This window comes from Heterocephalus glaber, unplaced genomic scaffold (assembly GCF_053883595.1).
Source record: "Heterocephalus glaber isolate CG9 unplaced genomic scaffold, H.glaber_assembly_v1.0 deba00001465, whole genome shotgun sequence".
NCBI classification, from domain to species: Eukaryota; Metazoa; Chordata; class Mammalia; order Rodentia; family Bathyergidae; genus Heterocephalus; species Heterocephalus glaber.
The window spans coordinates 2258372-2277972 of record NW_028258312.1 but is presented as its reverse complement, the minus strand read 5'-3'; the positions used below and the strand labels follow the sequence as shown (position 1 = coordinate 2277972).

General features: G+C 41.3%; 1 protein-coding gene across 2 annotated transcripts in view; it reads left to right on the top strand.

Moving 5' to 3' along the window:
• Kdm3b (lysine demethylase 3B) overlaps positions 1 to 19601 on the top strand; it is a 73239-nt gene that overhangs the window by 24204 nt on the left and 29434 nt on the right. For both annotated transcript variants that reach the window (XM_013071136.3, XM_004841814.4), the window contains exons 7-11: positions 2911 to 3510; positions 7771 to 9013; positions 9909 to 10110; positions 13110 to 13324; positions 14487 to 14639. In XM_013071136.3, coding sequence (XP_012926590.2) covers positions 2911 to 3510; positions 7771 to 9013; positions 9909 to 10110; positions 13110 to 13324; positions 14487 to 14639 — 2413 coding nt within the window. The remainder of the gene's footprint in view (positions 1 to 2910; positions 3511 to 7770; positions 9014 to 9908; positions 10111 to 13109; positions 13325 to 14486; positions 14640 to 19601) is intronic.

The window sequence follows — 19601 nt, the reverse complement described above, 5'->3', positions numbered from 1 at the left end:
AGCACTGCTGTAAGTACTGTTTTCTTGGCCACTCCTGCTAAATATTTAGTCCTTCCTCATCTTTTTTATCCATTCTTGACTTGATAAAATAATACCAGAGTAGGAAGAGAAGAATTAGAATTAAATTTAACAGCTCTTATGTATTATATTACCATGACTAGGATATCTCTTGTATTTGTGTAGCTAAAAACATCTGTTACCAGGTGGTGTATTGGGCCCCCCCTTTTTTGGTATCGGCCATTCAACTCAGACCCCTTACTACATTTCATTCATTAAGTGTCTATTGTATGCCAGGTACTGTTCAGCTGGCCCAATATAACTGGAGAAGACTAGTCTCTGTCCTAAACTACCTACTCATGTATGAGTAGCTTACTAGAAGTAGGACACACATACAAAGTTATTGTTTAAGGGAGCCAGGCGTGGTAGCACATACCTGTAATCCCAGCCCTCTAGAGGCTGAGGCAAAAGGATCACTGAGAGAGTTCAAGGCCAACCTGGGTTACATAGTGAGACCCTGTCTCAAAAAAAAAAGTCCAGGCCCTACAAGTTAGCTAGATGAATTTAAAAAATAGATCTTTGGTTTTCAGCAACAGATTTGGTTCTTCCCTTTTTTGGCTTTGACATGATGTAACTATATTCTTGGCTAGCCAAATACACCATAATTATTATTGACAGTTTTCCATGTTTTATACTACCCTTTTTAGAGAGAGTCATGATTGTCTTGTCTCCTTTAAGTGTGCATATGAGTGAATGAGCAGGAAAGAAAGGATCGATTTGTGGGATGTGGTGGTGCATGCCTGTAATCTTGGTTACTCAAGAGGCTAAGGAAGGAGGATCACAAGTTCAGGACCAACTTGGGCAACTTACTGAGACTAGTTCTCAGAATAAAGTTAAATTTAAAAAGAACAGACTTTACTGAGCATATTTTTGTAGTTAAAAACACTGAAAACTGCTGGGCTAGTGGTACAACACATGCCTGTAATCCCAGCACTTGGGAGGCTGAGGATGGAGGATTATGAGTTGGAGTCCAGACTCAACTCCACAGTGAGACTCTGTCTCAAAAAACAAAACGAAGGGCCGGAGATTTAGCTCAGTGGTGCTGCCACCTGCCTCACAAGCGCAAGGTCCTGAGTTCGAACCAGGGTACCAAAACAAAACAAAAAGTTGTAGAAAGAAATAGAGAAATAATGAAAATGAAGGCAGCAGAAAGGGAAAAATAAAGTATAACAATAAGAAATACAAATTATATAGCAAAAAGAAATACAAAATTTGAAAAACTTTCCATTATAGAGCTATAATAATAATTATAATAAAAATAAAATCTGCAAAGAATCAAGGAAAATAAGAATTCAGGTGTGGTGGCACATGCCTGTAACTCCAGCCACTTAGAAGGCTGAGCCAGGATCACAAGTTTGAGGCCAGTCTGGGCAAATTAGTGGAAACCCTATCTCAAAATAGTTTGTAAAGTACTGGGAGTGTAGCCCAGTTGTAGAGTGTTTTCCTAGTGTGCACAAGGACCTGGGTTACATCCCCAGTTCCCCAAAATTAAGTAAAAGGACAGTAAGAGCAAATTAAGTTGATAAATATTAATGGCTAAAAACTAAATATCACTAGCTTATTACCACCTGGATGTGTTTCTGAATGAAGATAAAACAGTTACATGCTTCAGAGTGGGATGAATACTCCTCTAAAAATGTTCTGGAGTAAATCCTTGCTGAACAAAGCTTGTTCAAGAGGATGTCAGCTGCATTTCATCCCCAACTCCTCATCCTTCTCAGGGAAAGACTTCATTGGGAGATGTGAATTGTCCCTTCTAATCCATATCTTCTTAGTCGTGTCGCCTCTCAAATAAGGTACAATAAAATTTCATGGATAGTCTGAAATTACCAGCAGAGAGAAGATTTGGCTCTTTGACCTGTGGTAGCCTGCTTTTTTCCCTTTCCTCTGACTAACACTCTGAAATGAGGTATGGAGATCAGTCATCTGTGTAGTGTCTATATGAGCAATCCAAACCTGTCTCTGTCAAGTTCACTTTTCCTTTGGTCACAGATTGATAAATACTGGTTTCAGAGATTTCTGGACAGATGCGGTTTTGTATTTAAGTACTTAAAATCCACATTTGTATCAAAAACAGGAAGAAAGAGCTGGTCATGGGTAATTATGCCTGTAATCTCAGTGCTTGGGAGGCTGAGGCAAGAGGATTGCTGCAAGTTCAAGGCCAGTGTGGGTTGCATAGTGAGTTCAAGGCCAGCCTGAACTACATAGGGGAACTCTATCTCAAAAAACCAAAACATTCAGATATGGTGGTGCTCACCTGTAATCCCAGCACTTGGGAGGCTGAGGCAAGGAAGATCACTGTTCTGAGGCTAGTCTCAGCTACATAGTGAGTTCAAGGGCAGCCTAAACTACATAGCAAGATCCTGTCTCAAAAAAAACAGGGCCGGTTATTTAGCTCAGTGGCACCTCACCTGCCTCGCAAGCGCAGGGTCCTCTGAGTTTCATCCCCGTACCAAAAAAAAAAACTTTTTTAAAACAACCCAGGAAGATGAATATGCAGTAGAACAGGTTCTTTCATTAAGGGGCAAATGAGCTCCCAGTATAGCTAGCTCTGGCAGTTTTGTAAAAGAAATTCCACAAATTGTTAAAACTCTCAAAAATTCTATTTGAAGAAGTAATGTATTTTATGTAAGAGAAGGGAATTAACCTCTAGTAACTATTATCTTGAGTGTGTGTGTACGTATAAAGTGAATCACGGGATTAAAGCTTGACAAAAGGGTGTCTGAGAACTGCCATCAGAACATGGCAATCTGCACTTGCTGTCTTCTATAGATGGCAGAGAGCTAATGGATTATGGTTTTCACAAGATGAAAGGTCCCTTATAATAAATCTTTTTTGAATTTTGTTTTCTAGGGGGCTACGTTAAAAGCAGTAAAATCTTCCAAAGGGAAGAAGAAGAGAGAGAGCATAGAGGGGAAGGATGGCCGGAGGAGGAAAAGTGCTTCGGACTCTGGGTGTGACACCGCATCAAAGAAATTAAAAGGAGACAGGGGTGAAGTAGACAGTAATGGGAGCGATGGAAGTGAGGCAAGCCGAGGGCCCTGGAAAGAAGGTAATGCCAGTGGAGAGCCAGGGCTGGATCAGAGAGCCAAGCAGCCACCGTCTACATTTGTTCCCCAGATTAACCGCAACATTCGCTTTGCCACTTACACCAAAGAAAACGGCAGGACTCTGGTGGTACAGGATGAGCCTGTAGGAGGGGACACACCTGTACCTTTCACTCCATATTCTACACCCACAGGTCAGGCACCTTTGGCTCAAGAGGTGGGTGGAACCGAAAATAAGGAGGCAGGAAAAACACTGGAACAAGTTGGCCAGGGCATGGTAGCTTCAGCAGCTGTGGTCACTACTGCCAGCTCCATACCAACAACGGTTAGGATATCAGACACTGGCCTTACAACAGGAACTGGGCCCGAAAAACAGAAAGCCAGCTGGTCACAGGCTTCAGGAGAGGTGAGTTGCTTAAGGGGTAGATTTGCTGGATGTGGGTTCACTTTTCACTGTCCTTTATTGTTAAGACATTAAAAAGCATCTCAAATGCCCCAAGAAAGAAGTAGTTTTGAAATGTGCTTAAATTATACTCTGTAAGTAGACCTTTACTGCTCATTGGTCAAATGTGTATTTTTCTTTTTTTTTTTGGTACCAGGGATTGAACTGGGGTCCGTGCGCTTGCACAGCAGGCGGCAAAACCACTGAGCTAAATCCCCAGCCCAAATGTGTTTATTTTAATAACTTTATTAGTTCTTAAAAGTCACCTGAACAGTTGGGCTAATCAGAAACTGATTATACAGCCCAATTTAATGAGATGTTAAAATAGATCTGGTGGGGAATCTTTTTGTTTTGCTTTTTTTTTTGGTACAGGGGATCGAACTCGGATTCTTGCACTTGCGCAGCAGGCAGCCCAAACCACTGAGCTAAGTCCCTGGCCCTGGTGGGGAATCTTTTTAATTCAATTTTCTGTTTAGTTCGTGTAGTGGTTTGAGCCTCGACCAGGCCTGTGAGAGGCAAGGTTAATGAGTTACAGTGCTGGTAATAGTGAGCACTATAATTAAAGCTCGGTGTGCGAGCTACCATTACCCTGTTTTCAGTTCATCATTTTATGTGATATTTTTCCCTTGAGGCTGGGCTGATTTCCATCATTCGGTATGGCCATGGAAGTTTCTTTTTTTCCCTCACTAATTGCATACTTTTAAGCCTTACTTGGAAAAATTTGTGGATTTAATCCTAGTAGCATCCATTTATTATGTTCTTTTACTGATATGTATTTTTTGGCCAAAATGTAACTTTTGTTAGATGTAAGTTAATATCAAGTTGTCTCCTCAATCCCAGTTTGAAGCAATGTCAGAATTTATTCCTTTTTGCTAATTTTGGTCATTAAAGCATGATTTATGGTGCTGGTTATATTTTTTCTCAAATAGGCTAATTACGATAGAATATAAAACACTAAGATGAAATGCCTAGTGACTTTTAAAAATTAAATAACCAAGGCATGGTATAATGTGCCTGTAGTCCCAGCTACTCAGAAGGGTGAGGTGGGAGGGTTGCCTGAGCCCAAAAGTTTGGGCCAATTGGCAACACAGAGCCAATCTCAAAAAAGAAAGAAAACAAAACTAAATTCTATATAGGAAACTACTGTGTCCTAAGTACTGTGCATTGTAAATAAATACTTGGAATCCCTATTTGAAGGAGCTCACGTTCTGAAATGGAATCATTTCAGGTGTAACAGTGCCAGATAGAACATGCCATAGAGCTGGTAGAACACTTGCCTAGCATGCGAGAGGCCCTGAGTTTGATCCCCAGCACTGCAAAGAAAATCGGGGCATTAACATTTCATCTGACTTCTTTTCTTCTCTAGCAAATACAATTTGTTATTACCTACAGGATAGGGAGGAAAGAGGAGAAGGCCACAGTGGCACATGTCTGTAATTCCAGCAAGTTGAGAGGTTGAAACAGGAGAATCAAAAATTCAAGGCCAAAGTCAGTGTGGTGGCATACGCCTATAATCTCAGCACTCAGGAGGCCAAGGCAGGAGGATTGCTGTGAGTTCAAGGCCAGCCTGGGCTACCTTGTGAGTTCAAGTCAGCCTGAACCGCTTAAAAAGAAGTCCCCATCTCAAAATTTTGAAAGGGCTAGGGATGTAGCTCAGTGGTAGAGCACTTGCCTAGCATTTGTGAGCTCTTAAGGTTCATTCCCCAGTACCATACATACACACATGGCCATGAATGCAAAATTTTACACAGTTCGTGATTTCTCCTCTGTTAGTTGACCAGTATTTCCAAAAGAACCAGGTGAGGACCTTATTTCCAGTGTGTATAAGTAATAGTATCTGAGTTACTTGTCAAAGGCAGTGTGAATGTAAATGGGCCTTATAAAATAAACCAAATTTTATTCCTATAAGAAGAGATCTAGTGAATGTTACTCTTGGAATAACAAAGCTAAATAGATGAAATGTGGATTCAACAGTATTTCTTTGAAACAGGTTGGAGAAAATTTTTGTGACTATCAGTCATTTTGATAGTGTTTTAGCCTGTCTTTTGGGATATGATTTTGAAGTACAAACATGATGTTTCCATTATGATCCTTAATCTAAAATAGAGAAACAAGGCTGGGGATTTAGCTCAGTGGTACCACATCTGCCTCCCAAGCACAAGGTCCTGAGTTCGATCCCCAGTACCAAAATAAATAAATAAATAAAATAGAGAAACAGGGCCAGGGATTTAGCTCAGTGGTTCTGCCACCTGCCTTGCAAGCACAAGGTCCCAAGTTTGATCCCCGGTACCAAATAAATAAATTAAATTAAATAAAGAAACATTTCTTGTCACCAAAAACGTTCTTGCCCTAAAAACTGAGTTGAAATCAGTCTGTCATCGCTGTTCTTATAAGAAAAGGATTTGAGGGCCAGGGATTTAGCTCAGTGGTTTCGCCGCCTGCTGCGCAAGTGCAAGGATCCAAGTTCAATCCCCAGTACCAAAAAAAAAGAAAAGAAAAGGATTTGAAATTTAATCATTTGAAGGAACATGAAAGACCATCCAAATTATTTTTCATTCCTGGGTGCATTTATTTATAAAGGGAACTTTAGTAGTGAAACATGAGCTACTTGTGTGGGTTTCTTGCAGTCATGCAGGTGCCAAGGCTCCTGGCCAAATCCTGCTAGTGAAACAAAGCAAAGACCCATGTCAGTCTGTTCTTTTTTTTCATGGGGAGGAGGTTTTTGCTTGTTTTGTAGTGGAAAGTAAAAGAACTTTAGTATTTTGACCCTACATGCCCTGAAATAGCCTGTGTGGCAGATGTGACTGGAGGCAAGTAGTAATGTCCCCAGTTCTCAGCTTTAGTGCCACCCTCAAGGAAATTTGCCATTGTAACCATTTAAAAATGTACAATTTTGTGACATTTAATACACTCATGATGTTATAAAACCACTATCTAGTTCCAGAAATTTTTCTCCTCCCAAAAGAAGACCCAATATCCATTAGGCAGTTATGGAATTTTTTAAATTTCCAGTGAATATTTAGGCATATCATCCTTTACTACTGAAAAGTTAAGTTTCCTAGTAAAATGTGGTTTGTAAGTCAGGGACTAGACTCTAAGTTTTATTAAGTTAACAAATACTAGTTAAGGGCTCATAGCTCCCTATGAGTGTCTACACGTATATGGGTGCCTACATAGTGGGTATGAAAGTGCCCGCCCTTCTTACACATTCATATGGAGAAGTTAAGATTCTCAAGGTAAAAGAAGAAAAGGAAAGTGCTTTACCATTTCATTCTGCAGTTTGTTATGCTGAGTGTTTTTTGTATTGTTCTTGATACTGGGGATCAAACGCAGGACCTTGTGTTTAGAAGGCAGGTGGCAGAACCCCTGAGCTAAATCCCCGGCCCTTGAGTGTTTTTGTTTTATGAATATTTCAGTACTTTTTTCCTTTTTGGAGTCTATTGGATCCTAATTGTAACACAAGGTCTCAGTACATAGCTTTCTTTAATTTAACGTCTTTAGGTCTGTTAATTGAAACAGATATTTAACTTTTAAGTTGACTTGAACCCATAAATAGATGACCAATTTCCAAAATGTTCATCTTGTGTTTCAAATTAATAAGTAGAACACTTTTCTTTTTCTTTCTTTTTTTTTTTTTTTTTTTTTTTTGGTACCGGGGATTGAACTCGGGTCCTTGCGCTTGCGAGGCAGGTGGCAGAACCACTGAGCTAAATCCCTGGCAAAACACTTTTCTTTAATATACAGTGGGCTTATTTTGACAGTGAAGTCACTGTTTGAAAGGGGCTATTTGCAATAGCTTAGATAAATCAACTTTAATAGTAGTTCAAAAGTCACTGAGGTAAACTGATACTACACAGGTCACTGGTGTATTTCAAAGTAAAAGCTGATGTCGGTTCAGGAACTCTTTTCCCTGGCTTCCCAGTAGTCTCTCTACTTCCAAATTCTGTAAGATAACTAAGAAACCTTTGCGGCTTCCTATCACTGACCACTAATGGGTAACAACCAAAGGAGTGGCAACTCAAATGATACCCTGCTATCTCTGTGGCGGGTTCCTTCCCCAGCAGTGCTGATGACATCCAGTTATAAGAGCAGATCTGTGGAACTGAAGGAGGAAAAGTTGACTGGCGTACAGGAGTGCTGATTTGGTAGTAGCAAAAAGAAAGAAAGTGTTCCTTACATTGCCGTGAGAAACAGCATCACTAACCCAGGATTCCTTCCTTTCAGATTTCAAGAAACTCTATCCTGGGCTCTTCCGGATTTGGAGCATCTCTCCCAAGTTTATCGCAACCTTTGACTTTTGGAAGTGGACGGAGCCAGTCTAATGGGGTTCTAGCCACAGAGAACAAACCTTTGGGCTTCTCTTTTGGTTGTGGCTCTGCAGCAGAGTCTCAAAAGGACTCTGATCTCTCCAAAAACTTGTTTTTTCAGTGTATGTCCCAAACTTTACCCACCAGTAACTATTTCACTACAGTTTCGGAGAGTTTGGCTGATGATTCCTCTAGTCGGGACTCATTCAAGCAAAGCCTTGAGAGCCTGAGCTCAGGCCTGTGTAAAAGCAGATCCACTCTTGGAGCAGACACGAAACTAGGCTCTAAGGCTGGCAGCTCTGTGGACCGGAAAGTGCCTGCAGAGTCCATGCCCACCCTCACTCCAGCCTTCCAACGGAGTCTCCTAAATACCCGTACCCCAGAGAGTCATGAAAATCTATTTTTACAGCCCCCTAAACTGTCCCGAGAAGAGCCTTCTAACCCTTTCCTGGCATTTGTGGAGAAAGTTGAACATAGCCCTTTCAGCAGCTTTGCATCTCAGGCATCAAGTAGCTCTGTTACCACTGTCACCTCCAAGGCAACACCCAGCTGGCCCGAGTCTCACTCCTCCACAGATTCGGCCTCTGTAACAAAGAAGAAACCCCTCTTCATTACAACTGACTCCTCCAAGCTGGTGCCTGGTGTTCTGGGCTCTGCTCTTGCCACTGGGGGCCCAAGCCTCTCTGCCATGGGGAATGGCCGCTCCAGCTCACCCACCAGCAGCCTCACCCAACCCATTGAGATGCCTACTCTCTCCTCCAGCCCCACAGAGGAAAGGCCTACTGTGGGGCCCGGGCAGCAGGACAATCCCCTCCTCAAAACCTTTAGTAACGTCTTTGGCAGGCACTCAGGCGGTTTTCTGTCCTCCCCAGCAGATTTTTCACAGGAGAACAAAGCTCCTTTTGAAGCTGTGAAAAGGTTCTCACTGGATGAGCGAAGCTTGGCTTGCAGACAGGACTCAGACTCCAGCACCAACAGTGACCTGTCAGATTTGAGCGACTCAGAGGAGCAGCTGCAGGCAAAGACTGGCCTGAAGGGGATTCCAGAGCACCTGATGGGGAAGCTGGGCCCCAATGGGGAGCGTAGTGCTGAATTGTTGCTGGGAAAGGGCAAAGGGAAGCAGACCCCCAAGGGCCGGCCTCGGACCGCCCCCCTGAAAGGTAATCCAGCCAGGATTGTCCACGAGCTTTGCTCTGGCACTAGTCTTGAATGTTTGTGCCCTTGTGTGATAGACACTCTCATTTTAATGGCAAGTTCTAGAATCTCATAATTTCAGAGCCCAAGGGCCTGGCAGAGGCTCTTGCTACCTCTGGTGCAGGGCAGGGTCGCATCTGTAACAGCACTGTAAGAGGATTATCTGTCCACAAGAGAGTCTTGATATTCCTCATCAGTCTGTTACTTTTGGTCAGAAACTAATGTCCTTGTGTTTATCCAATTCCTTTCTACTTCATCCTTTTAAAATTTACATCAGAGAATTATTGAAAGGTGGTTTCCATTCCCACGTGGAGGTTTTGTAGACTTGATGAAGCAAAGAGATTTCACCTGCCTCAGTTGCACCTCTAAAACATACATAAGAATTTTAACACCTCTACAAAAATCCATTAACTTATGATGGAGGTTATGATCCAGAAGTGTGTGACAGAAAGTGTGGTGGTAAGAGTAGTTGTTTTCATTAGGAGCTGAAAGTTTTTGGGAGGCTAAGAGGCCCTGATTAACAGTCCTAAGGGACTAGAGGCAGATTCCCTCCCCCCACCCCCAAGTTGTTTCACCATACAGTGTACTTTCTACAAGTTCTCGTCATGAGTCTTAACTCCCAATTGAAGCTCCTTGGCTCCCCGCTTTGTCTTTCTTGGTAGATCATGGGTACCAAATATCTGTTCATAAGAGGATCATGTTAGAAGGTCCTATTTAAACATGACAGCCTAGGGCCGGGGATTTAGCTCAGTGGTTTCGCCGCCTGCTGCACAAGCGCAAGGACCCGAGTTCGATCCCTGGTATCAAAAAAAAAAAAAACCATAAACATGACAGCCTTTTCTCCTCCCTTTTTTGCCTCAGTTGGCCAGTCAGTGCTGAAAGATGTGAGCAAAGTGAAGAAGCTGAAGCAGTCTGGAGAGCCCTTCCTGCAGGATGGGTCATGCATTAACGTGGCCCCGCACCTGCACAAGTGTCGTGAGTGTCGTCTGGAGCGGTATCGAAAGTTCAAAGAGCAAGAGCAAGATGACTCAACTGTGGCCTGCCGCTTCTTTCACTTCCGGAGGTACTCAGACTCCTCTCTCTGCCTTTTTTCCCAGTTTTCATAGAATGACACATAACTGCCCTTCTTTCACTAAATCTATTCTCACACCTCACCATCTTTCTACTTTCCTTGACTCCTTTGCTCTCAGTGTCTGTACCGGGGCTCTGCCATTGCAGTCACTGAATTGTTGAGACTATAAAATGACATGTGGTTTTGTCCTTGGAAAGTTGAAACAGTATTAGCTGCAGCCCCATATTATTCCTTGAGTTCTTCCTAACTTGAATTTGAAACCAGTGGTATAAGCAGAAGGACACCATTCATTCATTCATTTATTCATTCATTTTTCCTGTACCAGGGATCAAACTCAGGACCTGACGCTTGCCAGGCAGGCTCAGTGCCACTGAGCTACATCCCTGGGCCGACACCATTTTATTTTATGGATCTGCCTGATCATTTACCCCTCTTCAATGCTAGAGTAACTTGAGTCACATCAGTAGTAGTGGGGGTAAGATTAGGAGATAATGTGAAATGTGTGCATGTGTGTGTTACTGGGTATTGAACCCAGGTCTTCAAATTTTTTTATTTTGACACAGGGTCTCACAGAGTTGCCCAGATTAGGCTGAAATTTATGATCCCAAAGTGCAGGACAACACCATGCCTGGCTTACTTATTTTCTTTCTTGTTTGAGACGGGTTCTTGCTCTACTGCCCAGGCTGGTTCCGATCATGTGGGCTCAAATAATGCTTTTGCCACAGCTTCCAGAAGAGCTTGGATAAGCATCTTTAAAATAGAAAATCCTGACTGTTCCTTGCTCTTACCAAATAACTGCTGTCTAGGCATTTTTCCTCTACTTGAGAAACTTAGGAGTTCTTTTAAATTATTTTTCAAGAATATTTAATTTTTAAAATAAATCCAAATGGACTATTGATTTTGTGTGGATTCCCTTATTTGGCAAATACTTACTGAGCATTTACTTTGTACCAGCAGTTATTCTGAGCATTGAGAGTACAGCATTGAACAAAACATCAAATTTAAGCAAGAGCAAAGAATCATGGGTGTAGCTTTTAAAGGGCTTCTCCAGGGCTTTCACTCTGAATCAGTCATCGGAACTCATGAGCTCTTTTGAGTGACGCAATTTTTTTTTTTTGTACCAGGGATCGAACTCAGGACCTTGAGCTTGCGAGGCAGGCTTGGCACCACTGAGCTAAATCCCTGGCCCCTAATTTTTTTTTTAAGATGGGGGTCTCGCTGTATACTTCAGGCTGGCCTTGAACTCCTAAAGATTCTCCTGCCTCAGCTTCCTGAATGCTGGAATTACAGGCATGCATCACCGTGCCTGGCTCTAATTAATGTTTTAAAAGGCCACTTTGCCTTTTTGAGAATAAGTTATGGAGGAAAGAGCAGAGGGAGAGAGAAGTTAGGAGACTTGAAATTACCCAAGTGAGAAATGATGGTGGCTTTAGCCACCACGATGGTAGCAATGGAGATAGTAAAAAGGGGCTGGATTCTAAATGGATTTTTGAAGGCAGAGTGCACATACACTATGACAGAAAGAAAAGAGTTAAGGAAAATTTTACAGTGTTTGGTCTGAAAATTAGAAGAATGGGATTGCCATTTACTGATAAGGAGATTTCTAAAGGAAAATCGGGTTTGGAGAAGAAAAGTGAGAAGTTTAAGTTTAGGCATGTTAAATTTGAGCTCCCTCTTAGATTTCCAGATGGAGATGTTGAGAGGCCAGCAGGATTTCCACCTGTAGAGTTAAGGGAGGAAGTCCAACCTGGAGGTACCAATTTTGATATACCAAGTATTTAAAGCCAGTAGTCATTTGAGATTGTCTCAGGAGTTAGTGTAGGGAAAGAAGAGAAGACTTCCAAGAAATAATGCCTGGCACTGTCCAGTGTTTGGAGCTAGAAAATATGAGAAGGAACTAGTAAAGAGAACTGGGAAAAAATAGCCATTGGGGCTGCAGGAAAACTAGAGAGTGAGGTAGCTATCTCAGAAGACAACTAAAGAAAGTGTTTCCAAGAAGGAATAATGAATTGCACCAAATGCCAAAAGGACATATGAGATAAGAACTGGACTTAGCAAGATTGAATGACCTGGTCAAAAGTAGTGTTGGTAGGTAAAATATCTGATTGTAGAGTATGAAAAACAAATGTAAAGGGAAAGAACTGGTGATGAGTGTAGACAACTCTTTGAAGGAAACTTGCACCAGCAAGCAGATAAATGGAAGAGGATGTGGGATCATGTGGATGTTTGTGATAGAAATTGTAGCATATTGGGCCAGGAATTTAGCTGAGTGGTTCCGCCACCTGCCTCGCACGCACAAGGACCTGAGTTCGATCCCCAGTACCAAAGGAAAAAAAAAAAGAAATTGTAGCATATTTAAGTGCTGATCTTGTAGAGCTTTTTTAAATGCTGGTTTGGTAGAGAGAGAAACAAATGATGTAGAAAAGAGAGGGCAGAATTAGAGGAGGAATATCTTTGGTTTGGGAAAGGGGGTAGGATGGAGATAGAGATGCTGGTCTTCACTGGGACATCATTCAAAATAGCTGGAGATCAGTGGAGTACGTGGGCCCACTTGCAGGAAGATGTAGCATTGGAGTGGTGGGAGCTTGTGGACATTTTCTTCTGGCTCCTACATACTCAGTAGAATAGGCTGCAAATTTCTCATGGGGAAGGTAATATGTATCTGCTGGTTCCATGTCTATAGATTTAAGTAACTAGAGATTAAAAATGTATTTAGGTTTACAGCAAGTATACTGAGCTTGTTTTCTTGTCATTATACAATACAGTATCACAACTATTTGCATAGCATTTATATTACATTAGGTATTATAAGTACTCTATAGATGACTTAAAGTATATGGAAGGATGTGCATAATTTACATGCAGTTCCTGCATTTTATATGAGAGACTTGAGCAATTACATGTTTGGGCAGCTGGGGGAAGTGGGAGTGTGGCCTGGAACCAGTCTCCCTCAGATATCAAGGGTTTAACTGTCTTTTTTCCTGTCTCAGGTTGATCTTCACTCGAAAGGGGGTACTTCGTGTGGAGGGGTTTCTAAGCCCTCAGCAAAGTGACCCTGATGCCATGAACCTGTGGATTCCCTCTTCCTCCCTAGCAGAAGGGATAGACCTAGAGACCTCAAAATACATCCTGGCCAATGTTGGGGACCAGTTCTGTCAGCTTGTAATGTCTGAAAAGGAGGCCATGATGATGGTGGAGCCACACCGTAAGGCACCCTCTTGTTGTCTTCCAAACACTGCTAGTTGGAAACTTTGATTGTTTCACATGAAGGGAGGAATGGAAGACATTTTCAGTGGATGAATTAGACCAATATGATTCTTGTTTGTAGCAACCTATAGCTAAAGCCTTAACTGTATCCAACAGTCTTTGACAATTATAAGACCAAAAATTCCTTCCTGCTTCTCTTTCATTTTGTCACATGGCTGCCATCAGATACAGGATCCCCATTTGAATTTAGTTCACCCTGAGTGTTCTCAATTTGCTTTGAATTAATTTGTGCTAATAAGCGATGTTCCATGATTTGTGAATAGATGAGGTCCTACTGGGTGTCTTGTTTCATATCTAGAACCCACATTTCAGACCATTATATTTTTCTTTTTTTTAACCATGATTATTTATTGTCAGACCATTTTACTTTTCATGTCTACCAAGTCTATGAGATACTGTATGCTATTTGTAGACCAAAGAAAATTATACTGTGAAATTATGCCCTAAATTTCAAGAAAGAATCCTATTAAGCTCTCCCCAGTTGAAAAATTTATAGTATCTGTGTGTGTGTGTGTGTGTGTGTGTGTGTGTGTTTGTGTGTGTAACAGTATTGTGGAATGAATGAACCCAGGGCCTCACACTGAGCTACATCCCTATCCCTTTTTATTTACTTATTTTTATTATTTTGAGACAAGGGCCAGTTTGCCCAGGTTATCCTTGAACTTGGGGTCCTCCTGCCTCAGTCTCCAATGTAGCTGGGATCATAGGTGTGCACCACCAGGCCCAACTTTACAGTATCTTAAGTGACAACATATAGCATTAATTCCCTGTTAACACTAAGTTATTGTGTCCTTGTATTATTCCAAGCCCTTGAAATACTAGAAATGCCTTGTGTTTTGTTTCTCTTATAATTATATATATGTATTTTTAAATTATATATATATTTTGTGTGTGTGTGTGTGTGGTATTGGGGATGGAACCCAGGACCTTGCCAGGTAGGTGCTGTACCACTGAGCTACATTCCTGGCCCCATAATTATAGAAGCACAAAGTTCATGACAAAGTTCATAGACAAGATTCTTTGAGTGGGGATCAGTAGATTTGTGACCTTTTGATCAAGATAACCAGTGCCAACAGTTTTCCTCTTTCTCTTTTCACCAGAGAAAGTGGCATGGAAGAGAGCTGTACGTGGCGTGCGGGAAATGTGTGATGTATGTGAAACAACTCTCTTCAACATCCACTGGGTTTGTCGCAAATGTGGATTTGGGGTCTGCCTTGACTGTTATAGGCTCAGGAAAAGCCGTCCTCGAAGTGGTAAGCAAAAATTGTCCTATGCAGTTCTAAAAGTGACCTGTAAGTGTGTGTCAGTGGAGTTTTAAGACTTGAAAATTGAAAAAGATATAGACTTATACCCCCTTTCTTAAAATTAATTAATTAATTTATTTATTTATTTATTTATGTTCTTTGAGACAGAGTTTCACTGTGTATTCCAGGTTGGCCTTGAACTCATAGTGATTCTTCTACCTCAGCCTCCTGAATGTTGAGATTACAGGCATGTAACCCCATGCCTGGCTGTTCCCCCTTTTTAAAGTACTTAACTTCAGTTATCTTTGGTTTTTTATTTTTGTTTTGGGTTTTTTTTTTTTTTGGCACCAGGGATTGAACTCAGGACCTTGTGCTTGGGAGGCAGGCAGTGGCACCAATGAGCTAAATCCCTGGCCCCAGTTATCTTTGTTTTAACACTTCAAAATTGCTAATACTCAGCCTAGGGCTGAAACAAGACAAGAAGGATTATTCCTTATCTTCCCTTGTTTTTTATTTTTTTTAATGTCTTTATTGAGATATAACTCACATGCCCTAAAATTCCCTTTTAAAGTATACAATTCAGTGTTTAATGTACAAGGTTGTGTAACTATCATCACTAACTTGATTTTTACTAAACCCTCCACCCCAAAAACCTTGTTTAGCAAGGGGGTAGTTAGTTAGCAAACTCCCCATTCCTCCTTTACCCAGCCCTTGGCCACCACTGTGTTAATTTCTGATTCTGTAGTTTTGCCTGTTCTGATCATGTCATATAAATGAAATCATAGACTGGTGATATAGCTCTATGGTAGAACACTCTCCTAGAATGTGTGAGACCCTGTGTTCAATCTCTAGCACTACAAAAAAGAAAAAAAGTATCAGAAGCCCAAAGCCTTCCATGATTTGATCTCTTCCACTTAGCATAATACTTTAAGGTTTTATTCATATAAACCAGATGTGGTGTCACACACCTGTGATCCCAGTTCTCAAGAGGTTGAAGCAGGAGGATTACCAGGAGTCTGAGGCCAGCCTGGACTACATACCGAGTTCAAAGTCAGCCTGGACTACAAAGTGTGACCCTGTCTTAAGAAAACCCAAAATGAATAAAGTTTTATTTATATAATAGCACATATTAATAATTCATTTCTGAGCTGGCTATAGTGTCATACACCTATAATCCAGCACTCAGGAGGCTGAGGCAAGAGAATAGCAGTGAGTTCAAAGGCCAGCCTGAGCAATGTAGCTAGACCTAGTCTCATAAAACCAAAAACAACTGAGTATAGTGGTACACACACATCTGTAATCTCCATACTCAGAAGGCTGGGGTACATACTAAGTGTGAGGCCAGCCTGAATTACATAGGGAGATCCTGCCTTAAAAGCCAAAAGTAAAAAAAAAAAAAAAAAAAGCCAAAAGTAAACAAAAGGCAAAACCAAAAAAAAACCCAAAAATTCTTTTGTCCTCTGCAGTAATATTCCACTATATGATTCATTATATCCATCAAATGATGCATATGTGGGTGATCTCTACCTTTAGCTATAATAAATAGTGCTATTGTAAGCATTTATATACAGATGTTTTTGTTGTGTTTTGTTTTGGTTTTGGTTTTGGGGGGGTTGGGTCATTTTGTTTTGTTTTTGAGACAGGGTCTCTCTGAGTAGTTCAGGCTGGCCTTGAACTCATTATGTAGCCCAGGCTGGCCTCGAACTCCTGGCAGTCCTCCTGCCTCATCCTCCTGAGTGCTGGAATTGTAGGTGTGCAGTTAAAAAGTGTTTGCCTTTAGTCTGTTACAGCTAAGTAACGTGCAGATCAGTTTGATTCTTCTGAGGCTTACTTTGCACTTTGCTTATGTCAGTGCCAGAGACACTTTGTACAGGTTTTTGTGTGGATGTATGTTTGAAATTCTGTTGGCTATATACCTAGGAGTGGAATTCCTGCCTCAAACACTTCTGCATTTAAGCTTTTATCTTTATTTTGGGGTGTTATACACCTGTAGTTTCATCCACTTGGGAGGCTGAGGCAGGAGAATCACCAGAGCCCAGGGGTCGAGACTAGCCTGAGCTACATTTTATTTTATTTTTTTGAGCTACATTTTTTTTGAGACAGGGTCTCGCTATGTAGCTCAGGCTGGCCTTGAACTCACTATGTAGCCCAGGGTGGCCTCAAACTCAGTGACCTTCCTGCTTCAGCCTCCCAAGTGCTGGGATTATAGGTGTGTACCACAACACCTGGCTCAAAAAATAATTTTAAAAAGAAAAAACTTTTGAGGAACTTAGAAATTGTATTTTAAAGTAATTGTGTCATTTTACAATCCTACCAGCAATGTTTGAGGGTTCCAGTTTTTCTGCATTGTCATTAACACTTGTTATTGTTTGTCTTTTTTATTATACCCTTCATATTGGCAATGTAGTAGTATCTCGTGTGTTTTTATTTGCATTTCCCTGATGACTAGTGATGTTGAGTATCTTTTCAGTGTTTATTGCCCATTTGCTTGTTGTTGTTGTTTCTTTAAGAAATGTGTATTCAAATCCTTTGCCTCATCCTTGCTTTATCTTGTATGTCAAGAATCCTTGGGCCGGAAATTTAGTTCAGTGGTTCCGCTGCCTACCTCGCAAGCGCAAGGTCCCAAGTTCAATCCCTGGTACCAAAACAAAAAGAATCCTTGCCTTTTGATCTCATCCAGTTTTTCCTCTTCAGAGATCCAGTATAACCATTGTAACTGGTTTCTTAGAGCTTAGGCTGCTGGAATTTGAAACCTGCCTCCACATATTATTACATCAGTTATGGTATTCTGGGATACTTAATTTCTCAGAGCCTCAGTTTCCTTGTCTATAAAATAAAGACAGTATCAGTATTTCCCTCATAGCATTGCTTTGAGTATCAAAGGAGTTGTTGATTAAAGTGATTACAATAGGACACAACAACCCCTATATGTTCCAGAAATGTTAGCTTATACCCATAGGAATTGCCCTCTTGCCGTAACAACAGGAAAACTGGCTAAGACATGTGAAATCAGAGTTGCTGACACTGGCATCAGGCAACAAGGGACTGTGATACCTGAGAGAGGGGGAGAAACTGGGTTGCCCCTGCTTAGTCCCAAGGGGCAGTGTCCACGCTGTCACACAGGGAAAGGGAACTAGAACAGAGCTTGGCATCCTTCCTGAGCTGAGACAGAGATTAGAGCCTGAGAAGAGTAAGGCAGAGTGTTGAAGAGAAAGGAGGTGTGTACACAGAACGTTAGAAATCCGCACTGAGGTTCCCCTCAGTGTTTTGTCTGTGCGGCGATTTGCACATACATGAGATGAAACTCCTTGAAACCCAGGAGTGAAACTGCAGAAAACAATTGACTGAGTAATTTGCAGAACTCACAACTGTATTTCCAGTGGCCAGAGAGAAGACACATGTGGTAGGGTCAGAAGGGTCACCCCTTAGCAGTGGGATTGTGTACTTAGTGCTAAAATAAAAGTGTCTCTGGGGCCGGGGATTTAGCTCAGTGGTTCTGCCACCTGCCTTGCAAGTGCAAGGTCCTGAGTTCAATCCCCGGTACCAAAAAAAAAAAGTGTCTCCAGTGCTGGCATAGCAAAGTGCAAAGTAAGCCTCAGAAGAATCAAACTGATCTGCATGTTATTTACCTGCATCAGACTAAAGCCAAACACTCTTTGAAGGATTACAACCAAATCCAGTACCCAGAAACAGGCCAGGGATGTAGCTCAATGGCACCTTGCCTGCCTGGCAAGCACAAAGTCTGGAGTTCAATCCCTGCTACCAAAAAACAAAGACAGACAACACCCAGAAACAAAATTCACAAAGCTCTACATTCAGTCATAATTATCTGATGTGCAAAAAACCATGATGATATGACCAGTAAGCTTGAAAAATACCTAAAAATGATAATGATGGTGGAGCTAGTAGAAAGGGACCTTAAAGCGGCTATTAGAAGTCCTAAAGTAGCCAAGCCCTGTGACCCAGCTAGTCAGGAGACTGAGGCAGGAGGACCACAAGTTCTAATCCATCACGAGCAATTCAATTTAGCAAGACTCTGTCTCAAAATTTAAATTTTTACATAAAAACAATTTGGGATATAGCTTAGTGGTGGCACACCCCTGGGTTCATTCCCCAGTACAGCAGAAAATAAAAATAAATCCTACAAATACATTTAAGGCTATAGAGGAAAATATAAATGTGATGAGAAGAAAAAATGGTATATAAGGCTGGGGATACAGCACAGTGATAGAGTATTTGCCTAGCATGCCTAGGAACCCGGACTCAATCCCCAGCACTGAAGGGAAAAAAAAAAAAAAATAGGAGAAGAAAGAAATATAAAAGATCTAAATGAAATTTAGATAGGTGAAAAATATCTTGAAAATTTACAGTGGATGAGATGAACAGCAGATTAGATGCCACAGAAGAAAAATAACAATGACCCTAAAGACATAGCAATATTAAAAAATCTTACATTTATAAACTAAAGAGTACAGGGCCTGGGGGTTTAGCTCAGTGGTTCCACCGCCTTCCTCAAAAGCACAAGGTTCCAAGTTCGATTCCCGGTACCAAAAAAAAGAGTACCTTGTAGACCTGCAGAATATAGTATGAGAAAATCAAAAATATACTTGGAGTTCCAGAAAAAGAAAACATAGGCGGGCAGAGACAAAAAAAAATTTAAATAAAACCAAAAGTTTCCAATGTAGTAGTGCACATCTATATATCTCAGCACTTGGGAGGCTGAGATAGGATCACCACAAGTTCAAGGCCAGCCTGAGCTACATAGTGAGACCTTGTCTCAAAAAACAACCCCCTCCACAAAAAAACCAAAAAGTTTCCAAGTTTGATGAAAACTATATAAATGTACAAAGAGAAGAAAGAAAAAACCACACCAAGGCACAACATAATCAAATTGCTGATTGCTGAAGAATAGTGAGAAAATCTAAAAACTGCCAGGAGGTTAAAAAAAAAACAAAAACCACTTTTGGGCCA